At 48.7% G+C, this 18,499-nt stretch overlaps 1 protein-coding gene across 2 annotated transcripts in view; it reads left to right on the top strand.

Moving 5' to 3' along the window:
* pde10a (phosphodiesterase 10A) overlaps positions 1-18,499 on the top strand; it is a 58,839-nt gene that overhangs the window by 21,442 nt on the left and 18,898 nt on the right. For both annotated transcript variants that reach the window (XM_060073341.1, XM_060073342.1), the window contains exons 2-3: positions 8,474-8,605; positions 17,646-17,674. In XM_060073341.1, the coding sequence (XP_059929324.1) occupies positions 8,474-8,605; positions 17,646-17,674 (161 nt within the window). The remainder of the gene's footprint in view (positions 1-8,473; positions 8,606-17,645; positions 17,675-18,499) is intronic.

Genomic DNA, 18,499 nt, shown 5'->3' with positions numbered 1-18,499 from the left:
AGTGTGTGTTTGTGTGTGTGTGTGTGTGTGTGTGTGTGTGTGTGTGTGTGTGTGTGTGTGTGTGTGTGTGTGTGTGTGCGTCTGCGTTCTTGTGTGTGTGCAATGTGCATACTTTTTTTTTTGGAGAGAAACTCAAAGCCCAACATATCTGCGTTATAGTTCAGGCCGGTCACTTTTTTGTCAGCCCTGATGTGATCTTTTAGGCATTTTATCAAATCCAATTGAACATTGAGGAATAACTTAACGTTGTGAAGAAAGGTGCATTGTCTGGCAGGATGTGTTCCTGCTGGATATTTCCTGCTGCACCGCATGGCATCTTCTCCCTGTGTCGGAGCGAGCCAGTGGTAGAGTCACTCCGACCATCGCCCCGTCCACCTAGAGGCCTCTCTGAACACACACGTACAGCAGAGTGAGCTCCACATCCACTCCCTCACAGATCGTTTCTCCCCACTCAAGCCGGCGGAGATCCGCACTCAACCGCTTCACGCGGATCTCGATAAGTCGCCATGTGTCCCCGGCGTCTACAGGCGGTGGAAGGAAAAAAGCGTCGCGTGGCGCACAACGGCAAACACAACAGGTGGTCTCATCGTGTGACGTGAACCGTTCACGGCGAGCGGCGCTCCGACATGAGGCGAGCTGGATCGCCGCCGGGTCAGTGTGGGATCCGAGCGTCCGAAGGGAATCGGTTCCCAGTCCGACCTCCCGCTGACTCTCCCTGTCAACTGGGAGAGAGGGGATGGAAAAAAGGGCCACATATACAAGTGGGCTTTTTTTTTAGGTCCCCCCTATGATGGTGGCTCGTAAAGGAGCACAATGTCGGGGAAGAGCTATGGATCTGGGCCAGGGTCTGTGGTTCTCATCACCACGTCCCCGATGGCCTGTTTAGCTGGGGCTGCAGAGTTCACTGTCGGTCCAGATGTGAAACAGGGAACATGAGCGGGTCGATGATGTGTGCTCCGGGGTTGTGTGTGTGTGTGTGTGTGTGTGTGTGTGTGTGTGTGTGTGTGTCTGTGTGTGTTGGGAGTGTGTGTGTTGGGAAGTACAGAGTTTACAGTGTGAGGGGGAAATTATGCTGACTCCCAAGAAATCCGCTTCGGCCCGCACTGCTAGGGCACTTTATCATCGGCTAGGTTCGTAATCTATAACTGGCACGACGTACTTCAGATGAGTATAAATAAACGAGTATCAAATGGGTACTCTGAACGCCATCCGGGGGCTGTTGTGGTTTCCAGTGCCACCGGCTGTAAACTCACAGGTCTGGACGTTAAACAAGAGTCCCCCCCAGTAACGTAAGAGAGATTTCTTAGTGGGGAGCATTCAGCGGCAAAACAAAATCGCTACTTATGGAAATGGTCGACCATGTAGGTATCTATGTTTGTGGACTTGAAGGGATGAAGCGATTGTTATAGCCAGTAGGTGCACACAGCAGCGCTCAACATCGAATGCATTCATGTTCTTTTGGTAGAAAACGACAGACCGGTTGCCCACCGGTTGCTTTTTGGTGTAACCTTTCTAACATTGGACATTTCCGTCTGGAAAAGTTGGACTATTGACGACGCTGGCCCGGATACGTGTTGTCCATTGGTCCGATTTGGAAAAAATGGCATCAATCAACAGATAGGAGTCTCTTGTTAAGGAGTATTCTACCTCAGGACTGCCGCAGCTGTTTACATTTTGCTCACGCACTTTGGCTTTCTTGGATTTGCACCATTCCGTTTTATTTATTTATTTATTTTAACTTAAATGTATTATTTCTTCTATCTATCTATCTTGTAAAAAAATCTTGGCATTCAGTCTGTGGAAACAAAGGAAGAATTTCATTGTACAACTGAGAACATCTCTTTTGTGCATATGACAATAAACACTTTGAATTGAATTGAATTAAATTGAATCAATTCAATCAACTTCTCTGCAAAAAATTTGGGGTAACGTAGCTGATGTTGTGGACCAAGGTGGGGTTCCCCTTTAACTCTTGCTTCATAGCGGTGTTTCTCTGGTACCGAGAGGAGCTGGCATCTCCGGGGGTCGGGTCTGAAGGTGGACCTGATATGCATCTCATCACAGTGGAAGCGCTGCAGCAAGCCTGCCACCACACAAGCCAATCAAGGGGACATGGCTTATCTGCATGTCAGCCACCCATTTGAATCCCCCACCCTGTATGTCTAACGACCTGGACCCTGGCAGTGGAAATAATTGCAAATTGCATTTCCATGGCGATGTCTCTCACTCAGCAAGGGAGGTGGTAGCCTGCATGTTTGTGCAGTGCTGTTTGTTTTCAGAATTCATGGGCGTGTGTCTGCAAGAGCTAATGCTAATGACATTTTCAAAGTCCAGATCATCACATGGGCACATCGCCATACAATGAAGGGCAGGTAGAAGAGTTGCAGCTATTTATGTAGCATATGCAGCAATGAATATAGTTTTGACCTGAATTTTACTGATTTTGCCTGATTACATTTCAGTGGAGAAAGCTAATGCTAAGTTAACTATGCTCTAGTGATGTACACATCGAATGCCCTGAAGCCTAGACTCTGTATTAACAGCAGCTTCCAACAGAACCTGCATGCCTGGCCCTGGGATAGTTCTGTAAGATTCATGATGGAGAGTGAATAAAGGGGTGGCGGGGCGGTCTACGTTGTGTGATTTTAATTATATGTCAGCCGATATGGTCGGCTTTGACATCGATCAAACCAGTGTTTCCCCCAGCACTGTATGGTTAAGGCGGACGCCCTAACAACAATAGGGCCCCGCCTTGACTACCAATGTCTAAAAAAATATATATATTTTAGAAAAAAAATATATATACATATTATTATTATTATTGTTATTATTTTTATAAATAAAACTTTGCATTAACAAAGTAAAAAACTCTCGTAGGGAAAGAAAAAATACTTCCATCAGGTATATAAAATAAAGATAAATAATGCATCGGTAATACTGTTCACAACAATGGTCGTGCCATAAAGCTTTTTGAATGGAATTGAAACGGAGACAACCCCCTACCCCCCCCCCCCACCCCTGTTCCTTGACCCACTTGACTAAGACATTTTCTGGGGGAAACACTGCAAACATTTAAAAAAAAATGGTTGGTCGTGAATCACTTCTCAAACAATAGCATGGCTTTGTGACATCTATGTAGAACCAGAGCATTGGACGCTGTAGCTATAAGACTGGGACTGGGAGCTTTGTGGACTCGACCCCACCCAGGATTGGACGCCTTTCTTTTTCTGATTTTCTCGTCTCATTACGCCATTCACCTTTGGCCACAAGGACTTAACCGCAGTGTGTGTGTGTGTGTGTGTGTGTATGTGTGTGTGCCTGCATGCGTGTGTGCATGTGTGTGTGTGTGTGTGTGTGTGTGTGTGTGAAAATGCATTTCACAAATGCGTTATACAAGCCAACACGCTCGCCCTCACCGTCTCCCAATCTTCGGCAGACGGATGAATAATAGCGTCCGATAACAATAATAATAGTAGTTGTTCTTATTTTCCTCATTAATGTTGATGAAATCCCCCATTCCTCCCTTGTTTTTCCCCCTGTCCACCAGTGGCAGAATGTCAGTGTTTGGGATTCAGGGGATCAATCCCTCCCATAGATAAGAACCACATGCTCTTCCTCCTGGCATGGGAGTCCCAGACGGATCTGCTGACGCACACGCCGCACACACACACGGTGCCTCCCACTCCATCCCCTTCCTGCCTCAGCCTCATGTCAGGAAAGTAAAAAGTACTGCGCTGGCCGCGTGCCCTTGACTCTCAGCCAAGCCCCTTTCTCTCTCTCTCTCTCTCTCTCTCTCTCTCTCTCTCTCTCTCTCTCTCGCTCTCTCGCTCTCTCCATCCCTCTCTCTCTCTCCATCTCTGTTCTCTCTCGCACGCTTCTCTCCCTCGTCTGTATTTATTGATTGATGTATTTATTGATTCTGTGCACATCACACAGGGAGGGTAGGAGAAAGGGAGGGAGGGAGGGAGGGAGGGGGGGGGGGGCAGGACAACTCCCACATTGAACATCTGCTGTTGCCGCTGCTGTTGTTGCTGCCACCATCCTGATTGGCCGATGGGGCTCGATCTCATAGCCGAGTTATCTAGCCCCGGGTTCACCCCGATCAAAACACAGAATACAACGGGTCCGCCGCCCCACGGAGCTCGGGTTTGGTCGGTGCAACTTTGACCAGCTTGGCGACAACTTTTGGTTTTTCGTTTCATACGACATGCGTCACGAGATCTCTTTCATGGGTTCTGTCAGCTCTTCTACGCGACGTTAAAGCAGCATCAGACACCTTGACCTTTAAAGAATGAGAGATAAGTTAAGTGCTTGGGGCGGTTTATTCTTTTAAGGGCTGTCGCACTCTGTCTTCACGACTTAAGTGGCTATCTGTACATTTTCTTATGTACATGTGTCTACATATCTTTTACGAGATATAGGTCAGAAAAGTAAGAGGGACCTGAATCAATAAGATAAAAAAGGTATTGTATCGGGGCTCTCTTGTATCGGGGTATTGTAAAGGACCCTTTTATGAATGCAAATGGTACATCCGACACTTTTTGTTGACAACTGTAAGCTGCACAATAAAGAAAATTGATGTAATATCGATGAGTCGACGATAAACTGAGTCCTTTACCTCCAAAAACTACAAGGTGGAATTTCTTGGAAATGTGTAGGACCTAGGTCTTGCAATGAGAATGAGGGTGTTTGGATTTTGATGTTGATGCCGACTAGATTGACACAAGAGCCCCGGCAAACATTGGTTTTGATGCCTGTGTGCAAGACCACGGTTTCCTAACCCAGAGTCTCCATGGAGAACTTTGTATCCGACAATGCAGAGCCTAAGGGGTGACCCAGACAGACGGCTTCTCTGGGTTTGGCCTCTCCAATCCAGGGGTGTGGTGCACTGTAGTCAGGACAAGTGTTATCCAAGAATACCTCACTGCATGGACTCAAGCCCTTGTTTTTCACACAGGAAACCCATGGTTGACTCAGTCTGAGCAGGCCAGGCCAACTGGGGTTTAGCCACTCGCAAAAGACGCTGCAGATTGATGCAAATAATAACACAGAAAATACATCCACTTGTGGTATAATACGTGTCAATTGAGTTTTCCAGCGCAGGCTATTACTGCAGAATACAAGATGTGTTTAACTCTGGTTTTAGGACGCTGTGTAGATGAAGGGGTGCCTGCCAAAAGCCCCAGAGTTGTAAACTCTGAAGTATTCTTGAATACTAGGAGTTAGTGTGCTAGTGAGCGCATAAGTGAAGGCTTATTTACTGTTGATTTGAAGAGTGAATACCATTACATTAGGGCATTTAGCAGACGCTTTTATCCAAAGTGACTTATAAGATGATAAACAATGATAAGTACTATTTTTAAGTGCAAGGACGTACAACATACAATAAGTGCGTACACTTGGTGCCTTTACCTTACTTTATATTGTTATATTGTTTTGTTGTAACGTTATCATTTTGTTTGGGATTTTCCTATTTTCGAACTTTGGATAATCCCAATGAACCCAGTGTGTCGACTTTGTCATCGCCAAAGCCTTCTTTCCTTGGCATGTACCGTCTCTACAATATAATGTCACACGGGTTCCACATCTTGCGGGAAAAATACGATTTTGACATTTAATAGAAAATCTAACAAAAACTTCCCCCATGTGTTCATCTGGGCGGACGCCATTCCTCTGAAGTAGTGCTGGCCCCCGAGAGAAGGAACGCTCTGCTGAGGTTTGTTGAGCGAGTTCAGGGCAGGCCGCTGACCCAGTGCGCCCCTCTCCTCCTCCTCCTCCCCCGTTGCCTTCAGAAGACGCGCAGACGTTTTGGGCTCATGTGGTTCCTCAGGGGTTAGCTAGCATCCAGGGCCGCAGCACGCGGTGCTCGCCAGTGGAGCTGTTGCGCCCTGGGAGAGACCCCTGGCTTCCCAGGGCCACCGTTGTCGGGAGTTTAGGGAAGAGACGTTAACGAAATAAGTATAAGAAGAAGCAGGGTCTTTTTGGGTAAACGAGAGAGAGAGAGAGAGAGAGAGGAGAGAGAGAGAGAGAGAGAGAGAGAGAGAGAGAGAGAGAGAGAGAGAGGGAGAGAGAGAGAGAGAGAGTTAGAGTGAAAGTTAGAGAGAGAGAGAGTTAGAGAGAGAGAGAGAGAGAGAGAGAGAGAGAGAGAGGGAGAGAGAGAGAGAGAGAGAGTTAGAGAGAAAGTTAGAGAGAGAGAGAGAGTTAGAGAGAGAGAGAGCACGTTAGAGAGAGAGAGAGAGAGTTAGAGAGAGTTAGAGAGAGAGAGAGAGAGAGAGAGAGAGAGAGAGAGAGAGAGAGAGAGAGAGAGAGAGAGAGAGAGAGAGAGGGGGACAGAGACAGAGAGAGAGAGTTAGAGAGAGAGAGAGAGAGAGAGAGAGAGAGAGATAGAGAGAGAGAGAGAGAGAGAGAGAGAGAGAGAGAGAGAGAGAGAGAGAGAGAGAGAGAGAGAGTTAGAGAGAGAGTGAGATGGGGCGGGGAAAAGGAGCTGTAATGGCAAAAAATGATTTGGGTCAAACTTACCATAATCAATCAACAAGCAACTAGAAGGATGGTTGTTGGAACTAGTCATCACTGATGATGTATCACTCTTCCTTAGTCCTCCTGGGCATTGCATTAGGTTTGTGATGAAGGAAGGGAATGATTCACATCAGAATTTTACATTCACCAGCTCTGCTTAAATTTATGTGAAATAAAAGGAGTCCATCTTGTGTATCTCTCTGTGGGAGTATATAGAATTCCCCCCACACGTTTCTATAATCAACGGCTGAAAAGTAGCATTCCAAATATGTAATTTAATACAAATTACCTCAAAAAAATTCATTATTTTTTAAAGTTTCAGTTGGAGTAATCACAAAAAGATGCCTTATTCGCCTTTGTGGATTGCTCATGTCACTACAACCACAGGGACTGCTCTGCACATTGCTGGGGTTCATACTTTCTGCCCCTATCCGCGACCCTAAACGGGTGTGTGTGTGCGCGGGGCGCTTTAAGACAGGACAGCCAGCTGCCATCATGGCATGGAGAGATAATCACGCTGGAGCAAATAAGTGCCTTTTGTGCGCGACCGCACTCACCCCTACCCCCGCCCTCCTAGAGCTGTGTGATTTCTTAAGCCACACACTGCTAACTTGCGTCAGCAGCACGGGCTGGGAGTCTTGTGAGGCGTTCCACTTAAGAGGAGCTGCATCCCGGGGCAGTTGGCTAGTCAATCACCCCCCCACCTCCACCCCACCGCCCCCCTGCTCTGGCTCACTCACCCAGCCCTACACACTCGTAGCCCCGCGTCTATCCAGAGACGGTCTGGAAAGATAAAGCAATGTGAATGCTGGTCCTTTCTGGGTCGGGGTGGGTAATCCTGAGGGTGAGGGATAGGTCAATAGGTTAATAGGTCACAAGGGAGTCGACAAGCCCTGACTTTGAAACATGATGTGACGATCGGGCCCCGAAACCGATGAGTGCATTCTAGAGGATGAACCACATGGACCAGTTAGCGGGTCACCGCTGATTGTGTCTTGGAAGTGGTTTCTGTCTTTGGCCTGGTGACACTTTTGTTAGTAACTCTGGGTACTTTGGAGATGGTGAAATATCTCCCAAGATCCACCGGGATATTTGCGAAAGCGTAAGTGAGTGAAACGGCCGATAGCGATCGGGCCTGTTTCCTATTGTATGTCCCGTATCCGTTAGCCTGGTCCTAGCCCACGCCGCGGCTATCTTCGACTAGCTAGCGTCGACGCCACCGGCTGCATTAAAGGATACTTTCCCCTCAAAAAGTAGTCTGCCAACGGCCCTTTTCCACCACAACAGAGACAATAAACAGCATCACTTAGTGAGGCTCTTGAGAAGCTAATTGCCTGTAAAGCACAATCAAGTCTTTTATCCTGTGCTCTGCTGGCTGGGCTGCGCTCCCAGGAGACGAGCCTTCGCAGGAAGCTCTGTGGTGCTAGTGTGTTGCTAGCTGGAAAGCCCTAGCCAGATTCAGAGGTTAGCATGCTAAGCTAACTCTCAGGGAGAAAGGAGGGGAGGCTCAGCGCTCGGGGAGTCCTTGACAAGGACACATGGAGGACATGTATTCATGTCTTCGTGTTTATCCGGGTTTCTTTGTATAATGGACGATTCGATGGTGTTACTAGCTTGTGGCATTGTTGTCAATGTGCGTGTTCTGATGATGCTATGATTATGCATTTTTTGTCTAATATGTGTTTGTGTGTGTGTGTGTGATTGTGTTGTGTACCATGTCTATACTTGTGTGTGTGTGTGTGTGTGTGTGTGTGTGTGTGTGTGTGTGTGTGTGTGTGTGTGTGTGTGGTTGTGTGTGAGAGTGTATGTGTGTGAGCGTGTGCGCGCGTGCATTTGTGAAAGAGTATGTTTCTGTGTATACAATGTCTATACATACGCGTGTGTGCGTGCGTGTGTGTGCGCGCAGGCTTTTGAAGGAACATGACCACTAACGCTGCTGTGTTTGTGTGGACCTCAGGTTTGACGGATGAGAAAGTGAAGGCGTACCTCTCAGTCCACCCGCAGATCCTGGAGGACTTTGTATCGGAGAGCGTGAGCGCAGAGACGTTGGACAGATGGCTGAGGAGGAAGACCAGCGGCAGGCCTGCAGGTACACACACACACACACACACACACACACACACACACACACACACACACACACACACACACACACACACACACACGCACACACACCAACACACACACACACACACACACACACACACACACACACACACACACACACACACACACACACACACACACAGAGACATACATACATATACACATGCCTACAGTACACACACACAAACACACACGGATGTGTAGACACACTTTCACAGGCACACATGTATGTATGAACATGCTACACAGAAAATACACACACTCTCACTCACACAGACACACACACGCATGGACATGATGTATGGACATGATACAAAGGACATAAACACGCTTTCACACACACACACACACACACACACGTATGTATGGACATCATACACACACACACACACACACGTATGGACACACACACAAACACAGATGTATGAACACACCGCACACACACACACACACACACACACACACACACACACACACACACACACACACACACACACACACACGTATGGACACGGTAGAGATAGCAAACACATCACGCACCAGAGCAGACAGTTCTTCCACTCACGGTGTGCAGTCCTCTGGCCGGCACCGTGTCCCCTGTGACGCGCCACCACGCCACCACAGAGCGTGGGGGGGGGGGGGGGCCTGCAAGGAGTTATCTGTGGCCCTAGCGGAACATATGGTTTGACTGTTGCCTTCTGTTGCCTTCGCTGTGCTCATTGATGTTTCGTTTTTATATTCTACTCCTTCTCACGCTCTCTCCCTTCTGCTCGCTACTCCGTTTCCAGACACCGTTGCCGGGGCAGCCGTCAGGAGAAAAGAAATAACAAGTTGGATTTCAGTTTTTGAGACTCTTTGTTTTGATTTTCGTCCGATGCAATCGCAGCTCAGATTGTTCGTTTGCTATGGACGCCGTTTTTTTATATTCCGCAGGTTATAATATCTGCTGTGCTCTGCTTACTTTTGGTGTAGAAGGAGACCATTAAGACGTAGAATCAATGTGTGTGCATATGTGTGTGCGACTTTTTACTGCATGGGCTTTTACCTCAGTCACACGTGCGTCGGTGGCGTCGGCCTGTCATGGCGCTCTGAGCATCCGGCCCGCTTTATTGACAGCGCTAGAACTCCACACAGCCTTCCTTATGGACCAGAACCCTGGCTCTGCTCCTGGTCTCCCCCCATCCCTTCAGCGTGTGCTAAAAGGGTTTGAGTGGAGGGGGAAAGTAGGCGGCGGGGGGGGGGGGGGGGGGGGGTGGGAGAAGTGGGATAGCAGAGGGCCGACTGGGGTAGTCTGTACCGGTCACTGGACATGTTTGGAACGGGGATGGGGGGGGGTTAAGTTGAAGTCGGTGCGGTGGCGCGCTCAGCACAGCCTGCTGCACAGAAAAAAAAACGAGCACATCCATCACGGGCTCACAGGCTGGCGAGCAGCCCAGCGCAGCCGCTGACGTCAGAGGGGCTCCTCCAGAGAGACGCAGCCGGCTACAGCGGGGCGGGGGGGGGGGGGGGGCGGGGGGGGGGGGGGGGGGGGGGGGGGGGGGGGCTGCCTGGTGAGGGCCGTATGGGTTAAGGGTGTGGATGTGTCAGTGGGGGGAAAGAATTATTATGGGCTGGTCTTTAGTTTTTTTATAGCAGCGTGACGGCCCTGCACAGATCTACTGTGCGGTTGTTTTGTTTCTTACAGAAATGGGGTGTTTGTGTTTGCCGGTTTGTGCGTGTGTGTGTGTATGTGTGTGTGTTTGCGTGTTTGCGTGTGTATGTGTGTGCATGAGTACGCGTGTGTGTGTGTGTGTGTGTTTATGTGTGTGCATGAGTACGTATGTGTGTGTGTGTGTGTGTGTGTGTGTGTGTGTGTGTGTGTGTGTGTGTGGTGTATGAGTACGTGTGTGTGTGTGTGTGTGTGTGTGTGTGTGTGTGTGTGTGTGTGTGTGAGCGCGTGGTCCTTGTGTCTTGTGTGTGAACGTTCACATTGAGTATAGGTAGTTCTAATATAGAGGCTCTCGTGACAATCACAAGCTGCGTTGTGCTTTTGGAGATGAATGGCTCCATCCATTCAGCACACATCGAGGGTTGGAATGTAAAGGCTGGGTGAACCATGAATCTGCACTTCAGACCCTTTTAAGAATAGTCCCAGTGAAATAGAAAAGTAGCTCAACACGGTCCCAACGATTGGGCTCATGTGTTTGTGGTGTTTCTGTTTGTTCGTTGCTGGCAACTACGGCTGCTCTCTTCAAGCCAAGATGTCTCATAAAGATGCTATTTATAATCATTTAAATAATTTAATTTAACATTACGGCTAAGTCTGACCGGTCATACACTTGACATACACGTAGTCAGACCCAGCACACATCAAACAGGGGCATGTTATCACGCCATGACTGGACTATGCTGTGCTCAATAAATCCTATTGCGATTATTTTTGATAGCTATTGCGATTGCGATATGATTCACTATTAGTGGGAAGGATAATTCCCACTAATAATATTATTTGAAATATGTTTTCTTACTCCTGAGATAGACGGTAGACCGAAGAGTCTCTGCAGCACCACATTGTAGCACGTTGTAAAGGTGTTACAAATGTAAATTTACACATTTTAACTTCATCTAGAATTGCCTGCTCCTGCGATGTTGTCTATGGCACTCGGCCACGCTGTCCAACGACAACATGCTTTCATTCATATTTACGGTAAATCTACATTGTTTTAAGTCTTGCATTAGTCAATTCGTGTGTGTGTGTGTGTGCCTTTACGTATGCTAGTGTGTACGTATTTGCGGGATTGTGTGTGTGTTTACGACGGTGCATAATAAATACTTACTTTAACGTGAGCGTGTGCTTGTATTTTGCGGGATCCTTTTTGTGTGTGTGTGTGTGTGTCTGCTTTTGTGTGTTTGCGCCGTGCTGCTGTCTTCTTCCGTGTCTTCCTGGGAGCGTGTTCTCTTGCACTGCCAGTGCATCTGGATGGGATCACCGCAGCGGGCTGTGTCATGTGATGTCTCCGCGCTGCACAGAGCCCCCTGGTAGGCAGGCCTGCAGCCCGTTCCCGCTCCCCATGTGATGCACATGCATAGCCCTATTAACATAACAGCACTTATCTTACATGATGCTGCTGGCCCGTGTGTGTGTGTGTGTGTGTGTTGTGTGTGTGTGTGTGTGTGTGTGTGTGTGTGTGTGTGTGTGTGTGTGTGTGTGTGTTTGTGTGTCTGTGTGTGTGTGTGTGTGTGTATGTGTGTTGATGTGTGTGTCTGTGTGTATATGCATGCACATGTGTGTATGTATGTGTGTGTGTGTGTGTGTGTGTTGATGCGTGTGTCTGTGTGTGTATATGCGTGCACACGTGTGTGTGTGTGTGTGTGTGTGTTACAAAAGCCTTTTGATTCTGTAATTTGGGCCATGAAGGGTTGTCGACGGTTACCGGGTGAGGAAGGGGCTAGGGGGTTGAGCCCCAGCTCGTTGCGCTTTCTTCCGCTCTTACGGTTTGTGCTCCATGTCGGCTACTGCAGGGGTCTTCTTCCCCACCTGACGTCATCACCACCTGTGATCACATGCTCACCTCTTGTCGGTAGAGGTCGGTGTGGCTGGCGCCCGGCCAGAACACACAGCACGGTACACTCTTGTTTGTTTTCCTCTTTGTGTTCTCCCTATCTGGATATGAGCCGCGGTAAACGCGCGACGATTCGTCTATTGTCCGGGAGTAACTCATCAGTCACGCCGTGTGTCAGATGATTACCAGCTACAAGGGCGATGTTGACAGATCTTGCGAGAAAGATAAGCAACGTCAGCTGTTCAAAATGTGCCCTGGTTTGCACGAGGATTAAAATCTCGCTGATTAATATCATTATTATTCCGACGTTCAATAGCTACGGTAAGGTGGGGAACAGGTTTGGATCGGATGGATAGACACATGCCCCTAACCCTGTACTGCAGTGTACAGTATGCAGTGCACGACTTATAACATTGTAAGGGTTGTTATTGCTTGATCTCGTTACAACATTATGTCTGTTCTCCATCAACTGGCATCCTGCTGCATGAACGGCATCTATATTCACCATATGGACGCTACTGCATTTACTTTGTATGTTTCTTCGTCCTATGAGGCGAATCGCTGTCGCTAGGCCGCGGTGACGCAGGTTGACCCTCACCTCCCCGCCGACGCCGTCCCACAGGGCGCTGTTTCCTTCGCACCGCACACTAACACGGGGTAATTAATACCTCCCAAACACCCTCCGCCACTCCCCTCCAGGGAGCCTGGTGCGAGCGGTGTGCTGTAGTCCACTGCACCCTGAGCACACAATGCACACAAAACACACAACCCACGACAAACAGAGGAACATCCACAGGTAGATGGGCCGCGACCGCCCGCGGCACGGGGCCAGCCTGATTGGGTCTTCCAGGAACTTCTGAACAGGGACGTAGCCGTGACCGTAGAAAGCAAAATCGGCCATCCTTCCTAAGCAGGATTCCACTGCAAATTAACTAATCAAGAATCCCCTTAACCCTTTAGCCCAAAGCACAAAGCCGTGTTGGTAATAATGTTTGGGGGGAATTTTCATGAATCCCTGAATTTTTACTTTTGAATTCTCGTTAATTCGCAAACTCAGTCGCAGGAGTGGAGAAACGTCGGAGAAATCCTCCAGAACTCCACAGGAAACGCGGCCTCGATCCCCCCCGAGACGCTCCTCTGTGACGTCAGCGGACCCCCTGGTGGGGGGGGCCCGTCTCCGGGGGGCTCTGCTGCGGAGCGACCGGATGTAGACTAGGGGAGACTAGCGTTGTAACTCCCCACCATCGTCCCCGCATCTCCGCACGCGCCCCGGGGGCGGGGGTCATGTGACACGCCCAGCCACTGGGCGCACACGGACCCAAGCCGACGCTGATCCGACGGGATGTGATCCGGACCGGGGCCGGGGCGGGCCGGGGCGGGCCGCGTCCCGGGACCGGGGAGCAGCTGACGCTGTACATCAGCAGGGCGAAGGACGGGGACCACGGGAGGACAAAGACGCGCCTGTGCCTCAGAACTCCCTAACCCCACCGCCGTGATGAAACGGAGCCGTCTCACCTGCCGGCCTTGCCTCCAGGGGCGAGGGAGGGTGGGTGGGGGCGCCCCCCCCCTCCTCCGTCCCCACGCGCCTATCGCTAAGGGCAACAGTACATCCCGAGAGAGAGTTTCGGTCGGTGGCTGAGGGAGTTGGCATGTCCTGTCCCACCGTGCGCGGGAACAGTGGAGCCCTTTGATGGGGAATTAGTACGGCGGGCGAGAAGGACAAGCGCCTGTTGTCTTAGACACCCAGCGTCGCCAGGAGGAGTGGAAGGGGTGGCGGGGGGGGGGGAGTTCTCTGGGAGTCATCCCCCAGACTCCCGGCCGACCGGACATCACAGGTGCAGGGCAGAGGATCGTTGAAGCACCCGTCACGTGTCTGTGTGTTTATGTGTGTGTCTGTGTGTGTGTGTGTGTGTGTGTGTGTGTGTGTGTGTGTGTGTGTGTGTGTGTGTGTGTGTGTGTGTGTGCGTGGGTGTGCGTGTGTGTGTGTGTGTTCGATGTGAGCAAGTGAGTGATTGAGTGTGTGTGTGTGAGAGTGAGTATGTTGGGATCATGTCATATTTTCCCCAACGGGTCAAAAGGTGCCAAGGCTAAACCCTGTGGTACGCCCACCGTCCCCATAGCTCAGCAGTCCCACCCAAAAAGACACAACTTTGCGAGGGCTTCAGAACCTAAGAAGGCCAGACCTGAATCCCATTCATACACCCAGGTCACCACCTTCATATGAAGTGACATATCCTCATCAGGAGATATTGTGCTGCTGTTCAGCTCAGATGAAAACTTGCTTTACTTTTCCCTTGTGTTCAGGAATTTCTCGCCAGCGGTGTTTGGTGTTTGTCATTGAGCTGTGCTGGTATATGTCCCGGGACTGCGTTGGCCCTCTCGCATCTCTGTTTACTCAAAGCAGGATTGGCCCCCTGAAAATATGGGATGCCATCAGGCTATACCACTGGTCTTTGTTTCTGTGGTGATGACTCGCCAGCAGGCAGCTGAACTGACACGCACGCACGCACGCGCACACATGCACACACATGCGCACACACACAAACACACACACACGCATACACATACACACACACACACACACGCATACACATACACATACACACACACAAACACACGCACCCAAGGGGGTTCATCCCATTAGGCCTTATCTCTTGACACAAACCTAGAGAACAATGTGTTATTGTAAAACAATTGTGACAGAGATGTTGAACTTATTGATCAAATATATATAGAAGTAGTTAACATGAATTAATCTTCGATCTATGACACAGGAATAAATACATTTTTATCAACATCTGAATGGACCATCATTTGCGTATATTAAAAATACTACAACAATCCAACCAGGAAGGGGAAGCTCATAATTTGCGTTCTTGGGATGGCCCCTGTGAGAGGAGATGCATGGTCATGGACGCGAAACAAGACAAAAGTCTCCAGGCCCTTTCACAGCGATGACGAATGCGACCAGGGCCTGTTCCTTTCAACGGATCTCCGTGGTCAGCCATTCGTTTGGGCTTAGCAAAGCCTGCTTCCCCTCACTGTTCAGCCCAGTAGTCTGGTAATCGAGGTACATTTGTTTGCGTTAGGCCGCCCCCACAGTTCCTGCCCTATAATTCAAATGCTCACATCTGACCCGCTGGTCGTTAAATCGTCCGCAAAGTTGTTTATCTATAAACATAATTTAACAAGGGCTGAAAACATCCTCTGAATATACTCTCCTCCTCGAGTTCTGCCGGTTCCACGTTCTTCAAAGGCTTGCATACATATCTCTCTCTCTGTCTGTCCTCACGTTCACGTCAGTTGGGTTTTCCGGAGAATTCCGAGGGATTATTGGAGTTCTGGGCAGGTCGGGGAACTCTGACCGACGACTGGGACAGAGAGATGAGGAAGAAGAAGGGTCCGGGAATAGCTATAGACCAGGAGCAATCTCGCTGTGGACATTGTTGTCTTCCTTACACCACTTAAAAATCACTTGGCAGATAAGCACGAACATTTGTATCTGTGTTTTCATATAAAACAATGATATCTATTGATTTAGTATGTGTGCGTGTCCATTAACCGCTGATGTGCTGTTGGTGGGATATATAAATATCCTATATGCGCCCCATTATATATATCTATCTTTGTCTGTGACATACACTGTACATCCCCCAGGGGAGCAGTTAAACAATGATAAAGCGTTGTTGGGTGACTTTGTTTCTAATATATAACGCTGAAGGCTTCTACTATTGGGATAGGGGATTTATTTTTGTGGCTCCATATGCCCCGTTTGACGTCATCGTTGGCCTGGGTTCTGCTCTGAAATAGCTCTCACGGCTATGTTAGGAAGCCCATACTACACTGGTGGAATGTTTAAAACAACAAACAACACAGAGGGCTTTATTTTCCTTCCTCAAATGAAGGCCTCAAATGAACAAGGGGGCTCATTGAGAGCCGCGACGGCGAGCAAAAAAACCCGAGAAGCGCTTCGGCTCGAAACGAAACCGTAGGGCTTTCTGCATGGTTCCGATCACACGGAGCGCCGCAAAGGATCAGAGCGCTTCAGAGTCATGTGTGCTGCTGCTTTTCAAACCCAAGGCCGCTCGAGGAGGGTGGGGGGGGGGGGGGGGGAAGGAAACGAAGAGTCTCGAGTACGTTGCTTCTAGTCCACAATCGGTGCAACTCCCCCCCCCCCCCCCCCCCCCCCCTCAGACTGGCTCTCAGACAGCAAGTCCAGGGAATGTTTTGATTGGCGGAAGTCGTCATTAAAGACAACAAAAAAACAAAAAAAAAGGATCACAAGAGTTCGGCGTCCGCGTCCAAACACAATAGTCGTACGTCTGCCCCGTTCCTCCGACGGCCCCCGAAAACCTCTCCAGGAATTTGCACTTTAAGCCCCATCTTTATTCACATGTCACGTTGTGTTAGGGAGGCCTGTCAGTGGTTTCTAAACCTGGTACGGATTGTACGACCCGGTTCTGTTTTTGTGTCGCGTTCTTTTCCTGCGTCTCGACAAATGTCAGATTGTTGCGGCCCACCCCTGAATGCTAGCCTACACTACGAGTGTGCGTTTCCCTCTGAGCACGTAGCTTCTCCGCCGTGAGATCTGCATCGGCCGTCGAGAGGCTGCGGTGAACTCAGTCAAATGTCTGCCACTGTCACTGACCGCATTCCTTTGGCTGAAAGTTGAAGTGTGACCGCTTGCCGCTACTGAGATTCCTTGGCCTGGACGATACAGGAAACACGGCGGAAAGGACATGTGCTTGCATGTTTGATGTGTAAACATGCTACAAATCTCCCACGCAACACATACACACGCACGGATGCATGCGCACGCACACACACTTATACATATTATACACGTACATGTATACACGTATACACACACACATACACACACACACACACACACACACATAGACATACACATACAAAAAGATCACCATTAAAAAAGGTGATCTTGACAATAGCCAATCACAGGACAGAAAATGCTGTCAACACACTTCCAATCTCTGATCTGTCGATCTGAATATTTTTTTCTGCTTGTATTGTTACACAATGTAAAGTGTAACACACACAAACACACATCACATCTGTCGCCCGATCTACACCAGGCCTTCCACGTGATCATCCAATCCACCTTCTTTCAGCATCTTACAGGCAGACATGTACCAAATACATGCACCAATCCCCAAATATGCGGGGCGTTTGGGATTTATTGGGTTTGCCTGCTTCCCCGGAGACAGGCTTGGGTTTCAGATTCCCATGTACACATAGGGGTCACATCAAGGATGTACAACTCCTCTATTGTCTCTGGAACGTCTGCACACTGGGCAACGCTGGCCAAAGAGCCAGAGGAGGGAGGAGGGGGTTGTATAGAGCACGTCACTAATAATCATTATGGGGTTATTGGCTGCATACTGGAGGCTGTGTCGGAGTGTCCCTGTCACTGAATGTATTGTCAACACTGTGTTGTTCTCTGCTCTGTTTTTTTTGTAGATGACGCATCAGCTAAAGATGTCAGCAGGGTAAGTTATTTTGCTGCGTGTGTTTTGGTGTGTGTGTGTGTGTGTGTGTGTGTGTGTGTGTGTGTGTGTGTGTGTGTGTGTGTGTGTGTGTGTGTGTGTGTGTGTGTGTGTGTGTGTTATGTGTGTGTGTTATGTGTGTGTATTGGTGTATGGATTCTGTACATCTGCGGGTGTGTTTTCATTTGTCAGTGATTTAGTTGTGTAAGGGAATGTGTCTGTTTAATATAGGACCTTCCTGTATTACATTCAATGCAATTTTTGGATTTGACCAGTTGAGATAGTTAGTTCAGTTAAACAGTAGTGTATCAGCACTCTGCCAGATACTGATCACCTCCATCCCTCGTCAATATCGTCCCTGGTCACCCACACAGCCCCAGCCATTGGTTGCTCCGCTTAGGGCTGGGAAATTAATCAATATTATCGATTTTTCCTTTTCAAACTGAATTGTCTCGTTATGAAATAAAGATAACAACTTATCGTGAAACCCATTTTTAAGTCTAAATGAATTGAAAGGAGGAATAAAGAAACGCCCTTAAAACGATCACAATACGATGTTTCAATTGAAACATTAGAGAGTAAGGAAAACTAGTTTTGTTCTGATACCATACTTTAAATTCCCTCTTATCCATTATGGTTGACCTCAAATCTTCGACATAGAAAGCCATTTAGTCGGTTATCTTTAATACTCTAATCGTTGTGTCGGGAAGACTGTAAGTGTGTGTAAAAGCGGGGCTTAATGAGTGATACCACAGCATGGCTTGGCTTCTAGAACTCTTTAAGATATGCAATGTTTTTTTGTGGAGGATTGACTTGGACTTCCTAATT

This window comes from Gadus macrocephalus, chromosome 15 (assembly GCF_031168955.1).
Source record: "Gadus macrocephalus chromosome 15, ASM3116895v1".
In the NCBI taxonomy this organism is placed as follows: Eukaryota; Metazoa; Chordata; class Actinopteri; order Gadiformes; family Gadidae; genus Gadus; species Gadus macrocephalus.
Note: the sequence above shows the minus strand (reverse complement) of the source record. Positions and strands in the feature narration are given on the sequence as shown.